The sequence below is a fragment of the Microtus oregoni genome, unplaced genomic scaffold (assembly GCF_018167655.1).
Source record: "Microtus oregoni isolate MIOR12 unplaced genomic scaffold, Mior012 000000F_ref0000247, whole genome shotgun sequence".
Taxonomy (NCBI): Eukaryota; Metazoa; Chordata; class Mammalia; order Rodentia; family Cricetidae; genus Microtus; species Microtus oregoni.
In genome coordinates this window covers 49,799,255-49,813,018 of record NW_024543059.1, presented here as the reverse complement: position 1 = coordinate 49,813,018, position 13,764 = coordinate 49,799,255, and the positions used below count along the sequence as shown (strand labels likewise).

The 13,764-nt window shown below is 36.3% G+C and overlaps 1 protein-coding gene across 6 annotated transcripts in view; it reads right to left on the bottom strand.

Moving 5' to 3' along the window:
- The window catches only part of Lrrc7 (leucine rich repeat containing 7), a 417,668-nt gene that overhangs the window by 297,959 nt on the left and 105,945 nt on the right, over window positions 1-13,764 (bottom strand). The window contains exon 2 of one of the 6 annotated variants that reach the window (XM_041664230.1): window positions 4,338-4,413. The exons of the other annotated variants lie outside the window; for them this stretch is intronic. Coding sequence (XP_041520164.1) covers window position 4,338 — 1 coding nt within the window. The 5' untranslated portion in view covers window positions 4,339-4,413. The remainder of the gene's footprint in view (window positions 1-4,337; window positions 4,414-13,764) is intronic. 6 annotated transcript variants of the gene reach the window in all.

The window sequence follows — 13,764 nt, the reverse complement described above, 5'->3', positions numbered from 1 at the left end:
ATTTTATTCCTGAGGTATTAGAATGGCTCAATATATGTAAATCAGCAAGTGTAATACACTGCTTACATGAACTCAAGGACAGAAATCTTATGACCATTAAAACTGATGTGGAAAAATCCCCTGTCAACATTAACATTCTTTTTTTGTTTTTTATTCTTCATAACACTTCAATATATTGTTTGAAATTTTTACATTGAGCTCAGATTATTTATATAACCCGATATATATATATATATATATATATATATATATATATATATATTAAAGCCATTTTTACTTTTATCAGGAAAAGGAAGAAAAAAGACAAAAGGATAAGAGTCATCTTAAACAAAACATCTAAAAATAATCTTACTGATTCTGTACTGATTGCAACTAGACAAATTGCCTACATTGAGAGGTAAGGAGAAACAGAACTACAACAATCAAGGATTATATGGAAAAGTCTCATAATTTCATATTGTTTTTAGTGATATTTATTTATTAAGGATTTAAAAATAACGAAATTATTCTGAGCCCATTCTCCTCAGGGGGAAGAGGATGGTGAAACTTTCACCCATTTGCTAGTTCTTAGAAGCACACCTGCTGTGTGGAAGAACTACTTGGAATTACTAGGAAACAAACAGAACACTGGCAGCCTCATGTGGAAAATTGGTTGAGATTAACAAATGAAATAGTAATTGGCTATGGATATTTGTTAGAATTAGCAGAGAAGAAGGTTTTCTTAACTAATATATATTAAATTGAATTAGCTATTCAAATTATGGAAAGTTTTAGGATATTAAAACTGGACTTCCCATGGTAAATCCAAAAAGTCTCCCATTGGGTCCATACAAGAAGAAGCCAGAGCACAAAGGTGCCGTATTGGCTTCATAAACCACCTCTTTCTCAATGTTGGATTGGCTAATTAAGCCAATTCAATTATTAAGTCTTTTTCTGCCAGTCACCCTACCCAAGAACTTTCAAACAGAGGAATCTAAAATGGCTGAAAGACACTCAGGGAAATGCTCAACATCCTTAGTCATCAGAGAAATGCAAATCAAAACAACTCTGTGATTCCATCTTACACCTGTAAGAATGGCCAAGATCAAAAACACCGATGACAACTTATTCTGGAGAGGATGTGGGGTAAAGGCAACACTCCTGCATTGCTGGTGGGAGTACAAGCTGGTACAGCCCCTTTGGATATCAGTATGGCAATTTCTCAGAAAATTAGGAAACAACCTTCCTCAAGATCCAACAATACCACTTATGGGTATATGCAAAGGATGCTCAATCATGTCACAAGGACATGTGTTCAACTATGTTCATAGCAGCATTATTTGTCATAGGCAGAACCTGGAAACAACCTAAATGCCCCTTGACTGAAGAATAGATAAGGAAAATGTGGTATATTTACACAATGGAGTACTATAGAGCAGAAAAAAAATGACACCTTGAAATTTGCAGACAAATGGATGGAGCTAGAAAATATCATATTGAATGAGGTAACCCAGACCCAGAAAGACAAACATCATATGTATTCACTAATAAGTGGTTTTTAAACATAAAGCAAGAAAAACCAGCCTACAATTCACAATCTCAGAGAACCTAGGCAGCAATGAGGACCCTAAGAGAGACGTACATGGATCTAATCTACATGGAAAGTAGAAAAAGACAAGATCTTCTGAGTGAATTGGGAGCATAGGGATCATGGGAGAAGGTTGAAGGGGAGGGGAGAGGAAAGGAAGGGAGTAGAGAAAAATGTGGAGCTCAATAATATCAATTTAAAAAAGAACTTTTCAGCAGCTTTGAATACCAGTGTACTTCTATGCTCTTCTTTGGTTTCAGTTTTCTCTTATTTTATGCTTCATTCCCTTCAAACAGAATCCTGATGACTGGATCTTGAGCCTCAGAACCGTACCAGGGTGATGTTCACCTTTCCTTTTGTAATGTATATTTTGCCTGGTTAAATTATTGTGGTTTCAAAGATAATCTCTATCTGGGTAATTCAGCTCCCAGGCCTGACTCCAGCAAGCCCCCACTGTGATCATTTTCAGCCTACTGACTTTAGAGGCCCGAGACTTTACCTTTCTAAACATAGTTGCATGGTAACAACCTCTACTGAAAGTCAACTGCTCTTTTGTTAATGTTCCAGGTCACTGTCCATCATCCAAAATTACTGTGGAACCTGGAATGTGCTTTTTTATTTGTTCTTTGAGAATTTCATACAGTATATATTGATTGTATTCACCTCCCTCCACTAAATCCTCCTATATCTACCCTCCCTTCCCTCTCTATCCAGTTTTGTGTCTTCTTTTTTAGAAAACACATCGAATACAATTTTTGTTGCCTATGCATTCTTGAATATGTAGCTTTGTACTGAGTGAGGTTGGTTGAGTATGGTCAACCTACAGGGGTCACAACTTTGAAGTAAACTGACTTTCCCTCTCTTAGCAGTTATCAATCATCAAGGTCTTTAGCTAGGGGTAGGACTTCATCCTTACCTCCCCTCTCCATGTTGGATTTTGTCTGGATTGAGCGTGGGACAGTTAAGAGCCAGAGGCCATGGACGACTACAAGGAAGCAGTGTTTTCTCTGACCCAACATGGCAGTTGCACATATGAACACATGAAGTTGTGACTGCATGCATAAGATGTTTCTTTCAAATTAAGGACTTCCCCTCTCTATCACTACCTCTTTAGTTTGGGCTTTTACTATTTACACCTGGTTTGTTTCAAGTCAGTTTCCTGGCTGCTATCTCCATTTCCCCAACAGTCCAGTCGCACCTGCCTCCTACTCTTCTCCCTTTATTTAAAAATCAATTTTGCTTATAGTTTCTTTAATGCTTTTTAAAAATCACAGAGATCTTGAATTATTTCTTAGTATGTATACAAAGGTATTTTAAGCATGCTTTTACTATTTTCTTCCTTTAAATATGAGAGTTGCCTAGGTGAACAATATGAAAAGACTCTAAATCTTGAAGGCATTCCTTCAAAGCGTCTCAAACCGTAATAGTATAGCTTTACACCAGTCCATCATAAAATCTCTAAATCTGTAAGCAAATACCTTAAAGACAAATAATTTATACTATAAAAATTTTATCTTGGTTTAGTTATTGCTAAGTATCCTTCCTCTCATATCCTGTGGTCTCAACTATATAAATATTCGATGGATTTTATGTTTGAGTTGTTTATCTTCTGCAACTTTTCATTCATAAAACTTTTACAGGATTTTGAAAAGAAAGATTCTTTTCTTGACTTGTATAATTCTTTAGGAATCTGTATTGCTAAGCCACTCAAATACATTACATAATTTATTTAGTTTCTACTTTAGAACTTTATTCTACTATAGGATTTTGAATATGGAAATACTTAAGCACAATTTCTAAAATTTCAACTGTGAACACCATAATTCTTATATACTTCTGTTGGCAAATGTATTACAATCACAATTAATACTGAGAAAGACATGGAACTTATTACTCTTATTTTTAAGACTTAAGAAGTTATGGTACTAATTTTTATTTTGAAATGATGTTTGTGTGTTTATGTGTCTATATATGTTAAATATTACACATACAGTTTATAATTGCAAATTTACTCACAGTAATTGATGTATGTGCTCTCTAAAACCCCTTTGGCCTAAACATTTAATTCTATTGTAGTCTTTAAAATAAATTAGAGAATGAGCAACTTTGATCACATCAACAGGAATCCAAGAGATTTTTAAAAAATTTCTCTTGCCATTCACTTAATCTTATTTATCCTTTTCTCTCTGTAGATCCTCCTTTCTAATCTATTTATCCACACATTGCATGGTTTTGTCATTGAATCTCTGATTTTATCTCTTTCAGAATGTCAGGGTGTTATGGTAAGTACACAGCTACTGCCCTGTGCCTGTGATGTTTCGTTTCATAATACATGGATGTTTTGAAATACAATCTTAAAAAAATGAATGCATGATTTCAAGATTATTTCCTCAAATGGCTTTTGACAGGAATTAATACATTTGTGCCATGGTTGAATATGTCACCAGAAATTAGGAGATCCATTTACTCTTTTTATGACTGAATAAATATTGAATTGGGAATATAAAAGTAAGTCCTGGGGTAAGATACAGTACTTAATTCTCACATTTATGTTAAAAAATAAATGCATTATTACTGATAAAAAATGAGTTTCCAAAAACCCACAATGGCCATTATTCTCCCTAATTATTTTTCTGGTGTAGTAGAGCTCAGCACAAATATTGCTAAGTATCTCTTTAAAGTTGCAAGACTATTTGGTCACCATAGCATTAAATCCCAGAACACGACTGAACCCTGCACACTCAGGCATAGGAAGTATCACAGTATCTACTTGCTAGTCACTCCTGTCTCTGAAGACGTCTAGGCTGTGGGCACTTTGACTTGCATTCTTTTCATGTAGCGGGCTCCTTAAAAAAAAAGAAAATTTAAACAATTTTAATTAGCTATACTTATAAATTGACAAATGCATCTAAATGAACATAGTAAGCAAGAACAGAGTAGCTGCCAGTTGCTACACTTCCTATCAGCATTTTTTTCCCAAATACTATCCAAACGTTTGAGCCATGGCTGTGCAAATTCAGAGTGTGACAGCATCTCCCTTTTCTAAGTGACACTTCATCCCCATGAGAAGACTGCACACACCATAATATTCCCTTGCTGCTTTAATGTTGTACTAACAAAATGATGAATGAAAAGTGTACTTTCCTTTTTTTTGGAAACTATAAAAACATAATTTCTTTAAAAGTATCATATAATTTGTTTCTTATAGATCAGAGGATCTTTCAGTAATTCTATTTGAGTGAAATTCTATGTTCTCACTACTATAAACATCAAATTAGTAATTTCCAGTGATCTTGAAACGAAGTAATTTTGATGTGGTCCATTCCCATGCAGAAGGTGGCTATGGCTGATGTCTTCAATGTATCATTTACAGCAAAGAAAAAAAAAACCCTGAGCCTAACATATTCCTATGCACTTGTAATAATCAAATTTTGAAGAATAGTTTCCATGGGGTGAATAAAGTTATATACATTCATTTTACATAATTATTTGACTTTTATATTGCCTTACCAATGGTTGACATGGGAAATAAAAATGAACTTTAAAATTATTCTGTTGAACATTCTTTATATAAAGTCTTTCCATTCATAGCTTATACGAGACAATATCTAGGCAATTATTAAATTATCCAGGTTATACAAATCCACCATTTACTATAGAACTTAGAAGTATCTAGTTCAATCAGAGCTAGTCAGGGCTGGGGGATTTTATGGAGTTCAAGAAGATTTTATTGTTGCTTTCACTTAGTTAATATTGCAAACAAATCTTTAAGAAGTGGGGTGAGAAGATGAAGGAAATATTCAAGATTCAGTTAATTATGTCAACTGTGTACAGAAGAACTTAGGTACTAAGGGCTCACCTCCAGGGAGAACTCTAAAGTGTGTTTTGGAAAATTAAAAACGTACAGACAGTGTATAAATAGCAATTAAAATGATGAAGATTTTGTTCATTTAATTGATGGAATGATTTCTTTGTTTGAAATGTTCAGTCTTAGATGAACTAAGGCTTAACAAACATGTGTTTAGGCTCAAGTAATTTTCTGATTATATATGCATTGTTAAAGTGAAATTCAATGCATCTATTACACAAAACATAAAAAACAACAGCAAGATAGGATGAGAGAGATATTAGAGTTGCTGTGGTTTAACATCTTTGTAGACTTGCCATTGTATCAGAGAAAAGAAATCCAGGTTCCCTTTCATGACACAGAAATACCGACTCAGCAGCAGGGTTTCTCTGCACAGAAACGGAGACCAGGCCCTCTTCTCTCTACTCAGCCCTTTAATTTGCCCAAGTTCTCACACTCTTCAGATATCTGCAGGCCAGCGTGCCCAATCCACCTCAAAGTTCTGGCCATGAGCTTCCTCATTTGGGTCTGTTTTGATTATCAAGTGCATACTCTAATGGGTACCTTCAAACTCTGCATCCCCTGGATGATCTGATATACATCTTGTAATCAAACTAACTGCTAGTTCCTCTAGACTGCTCTCCCTGACCCACCCTCAGAGTTCTACTTAAGAGCATATGTTGAATACTCTATGCACTCCATACAGTGGTTATTAATTTATCTTTGGGTGAAGAATTTATGTTTTCATGAGAATTTCTTCCAAAGAGGTTATTAGGTTTTTATGAGTCTGTCCTCTCAAAGGGGAGCAGAGGCCCAGAGCAGCAGTATGTTTGTGGGTCATATTCTCCATGGGAGAGTAAGGTTGGTATTACTGTTTGGATCTTGACTCTTCTTCAAAAGCCATGTTTGAGTCTTTGTCACCTGACAATAGAACTGTTGGGGGGTAAAGGAACTTACATGTTAGGTCCAGTTAATACAAATTAGGCCACTGGGAGTTGAACCTGAAGGGATTTTGGCATTCTGGCTCTCTCTTCTCTCTTAGTGTAAAAACAGCTTTGCAACTCCATGCACTGTAGCACAATGTTTGGTCTCACAAAAGTCTCCCAAACAAACAAAAAACCAAAAAAAAACGTACTGGTCATGAGCAGAACGTAACAGCCCAGATAAGCTTTTCCTGAAAATCAGTTGATCATCTCAAATATCTTGTCATAGCAACAGAAAACTGACTTAGCTGCTGGGAAGCAAGGAGACCTGTTTATACCAAGGTTGTGGCTTCTCTTCATAACAAACATCTGTATATGCTTTTCTGCTTGTAATTCCTAAAAAAATATTGCTACTAGGTGTTGGCTAACCATTAAACTTGACAAAGTAGACAGTCCTAGGCACTAGGAAGATTACTGAGAAGTGTGTTCCAGCAAAGCTCTTAGGATAGTCATACACAAATCACGAACTGCTGTGGTTGACATCTTGTAATGGGAATGATTTCTGAAGAATAAAATGCTGAATTAAAGCTTAATAATTCCATAGAACTGAAGACCCTTTGATAAGTTTTATACTACAGCTCATGCAGATTCCAAATATGTCCAATTTTAATAAGCAAGATTTAGTTGCACTGAACAGGAACATATCTGATGTTACTGAAATAGCCATTCTACAATCATCTAAAGACTGTTGATATAGCTTAGGTCTTCAGACTAGAAAACAGGAGTTAGCTACTTATTTTTGTTTCCCGAAAAATGACAATATTTGAACTTCACTGTCTGTTTACATTTAATATGTTGTTAAAATCTAAGCAATCATTTTTATTTTATTATGACAAATAAATTTGTGTCAAAATACATCATTCTACTACCAAAAGCAATAACTTTTATTTTTTGATAGCCACTTTACCTTTTTCAGGGTCTTTCTATATAGCTCAGTTTGGCCTCTAATGGATGAGAATCTTTATGCGTGAGTCCCTCATCCACTCAAGAGCTGGGATTACAGGCAATGAACCCCAATGTTGACATTTTTAAGATAAAACGTGTCTGCTTTTGCTCATGCTAATTTATTATTTGCTATGCTGAAATGAACACATAGATGAATTTATAAGAAAATGTGTTTGAATCCTGTAGGATTTTCAAATCTGAGCAGATTTGCTTCTATCTCTATCTGAACTGGATGTTTGTCATGATTCATGCGATTAGTGGGATATTGACATTTCAAAACAAGAAACAATGACCACAGACAAAACCACCATTTTGTAATAATAGACTCGAGCACACCAGCATTCATGGGTCCCTTCTCTTAAATAAAATAACATGCTCTAAGGTGTGTGAGTGGAAATTTTCTACTATTTCCCCAGACCCAGCTGGTGCAGGGTTTTCTCGGCTGAGTGCCTGAGCCTGAGGTGGGAACCTGTTTCAGAGACTTTTTGAGAGAGCTTATACATGGATGTATTGTTTGAAAACCTTTTAGAAGGCTCCTTGCTTTGGGCTATATTTCCTTTTGAGGCAATTCTGTTTCTTGTTTTCTTAACATTCTAAAAATCAAACCATGTCCCTGAATGCCATAGACATATGTAAACCATGGCAGTGAAGAAACATGCACACTGCAGTATCTGGATACAGTCCTCTGGAGTGCCCTTTCAATCAGCACTTGCCCATAGTTTGACCTGCATTTCTGACAAACTACTCAAAAGTAGAAAGCACATGTTAAAAATCCTCTAGGCACAAGTTCCTACTTAACACATGATTTCCCAGGGGCAAAGCCTTGTTCAGTTACGCTTTTAATCAGCATGTCTGGTCTGACTGCAATATTTAACACACATTGCCGCAGGCTTTAGCGTGAGTGTAGAGAAATAGACCAGACCTGGATGTCAAGTTCTACAACCTGCCACTCACTAATGTTATAGTTAAATATGATTCTTCATCGCAAACATTGGAGCAATGATTAAGTCCATCCATTGAAAACCACAGGGTAGAGGAGTTCTACCTGCCAATTGCAAAATTTAAGATTGAGGACCCTAAATGATGCTTAAGTAAAAAGTTCAGAGAACAAAAAATGTCAAGTATGCTTTGAAAAAATATTGATTTGTTTGAAAACTTTAAGTTAATGCCATGGTCAATGTTTTCTTAGGGTTTCTGTGACATGCTTACTAATTGTCATTGATTTTATAATGATGATGATATCCTAGGAGTTGATGAAGCACAAACACTGCATAGCTAAGAAATTCTAAGAGTATTGTGAGATATTTTGATTGCTCTGTAACACTCAGAGAATAACAGTAAATAAAGTTGACCCTGAACCTTTGATCACCTGACTGGAATTAGCCATAGAGAGATCAGCAATCTGGATAAAGTTTGACATAGTACAGGCCTTGGTACTACATGATCCCAGAAAAGGGGCACTGGACACACGCTGGGGTATATAGAGGGATTCAGACCAACAAATCAGTCATGGTTTGAATGTGCCTAAATCGAAGATATTTGAGAAAATTTTTTAGAAAGCCATTTGCTTGACTACAGAACAGTCTTGGATGTTGGTAGTTAATGTCAGAGAGACATGGAAGCAAAAGGAAATTGACTACAGTGATAACCCAGAACTTACAGCAAACATCTTGGTTTGGGTGTCAGGGAGATACAAGGGTAAGAATTCTAGATTTCACCCCAAGTGAGTACAAATTATCCCATTCAAGTTAGTGTTCCCAGAAGCAGACTCTGAGACCAAATTTAAAGAATTAAGTTTATTTGGATGAGACTCTCAAAAGACACAAATATAAGAGTAAAAGAACAAAATAAGAAAGGAAAAGATACAAGTAATCTGTGGAAGGAATGTGGTGCTCTGGAAACTGAGATTCTGTTCTGAGGAGACTCTAAAAGATACTTTGGATGCTAAGGCTCGGGAGTGGTTGGGAGGTAATCCTCAACACAAACTCTTCTCGCTGATTTCTTGTCACCAATTCCTTTTAAAAGTCTCTTACCAGAACTCACTGTTGCTTGTTTATTTTTTTGGAGACTTTTCCAAAATTGTTCATGATGAATTTGCTTCGTTTCTTTCAATGATTCTAATTTTTGTCATTAGATTGAGCATTGCACAGTTGTTTTGCCTGCCAACATTTCTTATAAAGAGGGAAGTTGATGTTTCTCAAATCAATGCATAGTTGAGACTCCTCGAGAAGTAGTGAGATCCTCTTCAATGAGAAGGCCCCAGTCTCAGTGATAAGATTCCAGTTCATAATGATCTGATATGAAATCCTATACATTCCAACCTATTGTGATAATGACACCATACCGTTTTACTATTTCCTGCCTCAGAAAGCTCAATTATTTCATATTTCCTTCATAGTTAAATCTAAACTTCTTTGTCTGACTTTTAAATCTTTCCATAATCTGGACAGTTAGATTATTTATGCATCTTTACGAGAAACTACTGAACAAGCACATTACAGGACAAAAGCAATGCTGCTGAAAGCTACATGGTACAATGACTTCCCAGGTTGCTTAATGTTAACGGTAGCAATGCTATTGACAGCTATATGGTACAATGACTTCCCAGGTTGCTTAACGTTAATGGTAGCAATGCTATTGACAGCTATATGGTACAATGACTTCCCAGGTTGCTTATCGTTAACAAGTAGCAATGGTATTGACAGCTATATGGTACAATGACTTCTCAGATTGCTTACCGTTAACAAGTAGCAATGGTATTGACAGCTATATGATACAATGACTTCCCAGGTTGCTTAACGTTAACAAGTAGTTTAATATTAGGACGCAGAATGATCTAGTCTCTCAAAATACAGATGTGAAAAGTCTGCATAAGGGTGAATGTGATTTGTAGGGCAAAAGGGCTTGGGGTTTGGTATGAACACTAGAAACGGATGCAGCCTGTTTCTGAAGACAAAGGACAGAAGCATGCAGAGTGCCACAGACAGGGAAATGCAGTTTTTTTTTTTTGTTTCTGCACATACTAGATACTTTGCTCTAGATGGCTGGGTCTGAAGACAAACTGCATATATATAAAAGCAAAATGGAATTGATAATGATGAAGACAGGAGCAAGAGAACAAGATAATGTAATACTGTTCCTATTGCTCAGGATACAGGGATAATTTCATTTCAGGTACCTCATGGGAGCTTCAAGAGAGTCATTAACTTGACCACATACCTTGGCAAAAGCAAGGAAATAATTTAGTATTAGGCCATGAAACAAAATGACTGAAAGAAAAGCTCTTAGCCTGAGTCCTGGAGAACAGAATCACCCAAGAATTAAATTAGGACATGTTCATTTTTGAAAGGTGACCAGATGAGAAATGAACAGCAACTATTGATTAAAATTATTTAATGCGATGTGAAATGACTCTGTAGGTAGAGTGCCGACCTAGTGTGCACAAAGCTCTGGGTTTGTTCCTCAGCACTACGTACTCCAGGAATATGGCTAATCTTTTTAGTCCCAACACTTGGAGGCAGGAGAAGCAGAAGTTCAAAGTCACCATCAACTATATAGTGAGTTCAAGGCCATCCTGGGCTACATGAGACCCTCTTCCCAAAGAAACTATTTGGTGCATTTCTCTATGCCATTCTTCTCATGGTGGGAGGATTATACTTCCTGTTTTCATTGTGTTTTCTAGGCAAGAAATTCACCCTAGCAGATGAAGCATAAGCCAATGGAAGCCTGAAGAATCTGCTTTAATCCACCGGTGCTCTTTCTATCTATGGCAAACCTCAGCTGTGGACTCCATTAAAAAAAATGATTATGTAACATAGGTAACGTGGATCTGAGCTGGGAGCCAATGTGAGTTAGGGTGTCATCATCCTGGGAAATACACTTTTGATCTGGCACTGGGGTATTAGGGTTATTTACTATATAGTGATAAAGTCGCACAGAAACTGTAAAAGTGTCTTCCAGATTCTGGAAAAGTTTGCAAATTAAAAACTGAAATTATGGAGCCCTGCTCTCTATGTCCTATCTCCCAGGGCATGTCCCGTGCCTTACCCCCACTTACCATGGCCCCAGCAACCAGACAGTGGCATCCTCCCTGCCACCCACTAATCATTCCCTGCCACATCAGTGACCACCGGGAACAACAGGACTTGCCTACACCTGGAGGAAGAGGAATCCCCAGAGTCACAGGCCCCACCTGCAAGGATTAGAGGAAGAGATGGGTAGACAGCAGTGTAAGAATACATTCAACCACACAAGGAGCAATATGGCACCACCACAAACTAGTGGTTCTACAACAGCAAGACCAGAATATCTCAATTCAAATGAAGCAGAAGAAAATGACCTTAAAAATCAATTTATGAAGATGATAGAGGCTCTTAAGAAAAAATGAAAAATTCACTTAAAGAAATAGAGGAAAAGATATAGTGGTATTTCAAATGTGTTTTAATAAATAAAGATTACCTGAAGATCTGAGAGTAAAACAGTCTCACTGGTTAAACCAGATTATGGTAACACAGACCTTTAATCACAGTAACCACCTCAATTGGCATAGAAATACGTGATACATGCCTTTAATTCCAGTGGTGCACACCTTTGATACCAGCACTAGAGAAAAAATATAAGACATGGTGAGACAGCTTTCAAATGCACTGTCCTTCTGAGATTCTAGGAGGCGATTGTCATTTTCAGACTAAGGTGGAGGTAAGAGTTAGTGGTTCACTCTTTTACTTTTTCAGATCATCAGGTTGAACCTCAATTTTTTTCTGAGTTTTTATTAATTATGCTTCAAAAAGAAACAAAAAGTGGAATAAATCAATAAATCCCTTAAAGACAGCCAAGAAAACCAAGGGAACAAAAAACAATCAAACAAGTGAAGGAAACAATTTAAGCCTTGAAAATTAAAATACAGGTAATAAAGAAAACACAAATCAAGGGAATTCTGGAAATGGAAAGTTTGTGTAAATGAACAGGAACCATAGCAAAAAACCCAACAGAATGCAAGAGATGGAAGAGAGAATTTCAGGCACTGAAGATATGATAGAGTAAATAGATACATTGATCAAAGAAAACGTTAAATCCAACAAATTCTTAACACAAAACATCCAGGAAATCTGGGACACCATAAAAAGACCAAACCTAAAAAAAAAAATAGGGATAAAAGAAGGAGAAGGATTCCAGCTCAAAGGCACAAAAATATATTCAACAAAATCATAGAAAAAATGTTCCAAACCTAAAGAAGGATATGCATATGAGGGTATAAGAAGCTTACAGAACACCAAATAGATTAGATACAGGCTAACAGAATGAGTATAAAAACAGGACCCACCCTTCTGCTGTAAACAAGAAACACACTTCAACCTCAAAGACAGACATTACCTCAGATTAAGGGCTGAAAAGGATTCTCCAATCAAGTGGACCTAAGAATAAAGATTGTCTAGCTATCCAAATATCCAAACAAATAGACTTAAGACTAAAATTAACCAAAAGAGATGGAGAAGGACATTTAATATTCATAACAGGAAAAATCCACCAAGATGAAATCTCAATTCTGAATATCTATTCCCCAATACAAGGACACCCACATTTGTAAAAGAAACATTACTAAAGCTTACATCACATATCAGACCACACACACTAATAGTGAGAGACTTCAACACCCCACTCTCACCCCTGGACAGGACACCCCTACCAGACTGAAACTTAACAGAGAAATGAGGGCACTAACAGATGCTATGGCTCAAATGGATAACCATAGAACATTCCACTCAAACACAAAAGAATATGCCTTCTTCTCAACACCTCATAGAACCTTCTCTAAAATTGACCAAATACTCGGTTACAAAGCAAACCTCAACAGATACAAAAAAAAAAAAAATGGAATAACCACCTGTATCTTATTGGATCACCATGACTTAAAGTTAGAAATCAACAATAACACTAATTGCAGAAAGCCTATAAACTTGTGGAAATTGAACAATGACCAACTGAATTGTAAGTGAGTCAAGGAAGAAATAAAGAAAGAAATCAAAGACATCATAGAATTCAATGGAAATGGAAGCACAGCATACCCAAACTTATGGGACAGTATGAAAGTCATGCTAAGAGGAACATTCATAGCACTAAGTGCCTACATAAAGAACTTGGAGAAAGCTAACACTAGCAACTTAACAGCACACCTGAAAGCTCTAGAACAAAGAGGAGCAAACTCTCCCAGGAGGAGTAGATGACAGGAAATAATCAAATTGTGGGCTGAAGTCAATTAAGTAAAAAGAGAATAGAAAGAATCAATGAAGCAAAGAGTTGATTCTTTGAGAAAATCAGCAAGATAGGTAAACCTTTACCCAAACTAACCAAAAGGCAGAGAATGAATATCCAAATTAATAAACTTAGGAATGAAAATAAGAACAGACACTCAGGGCCTTTGA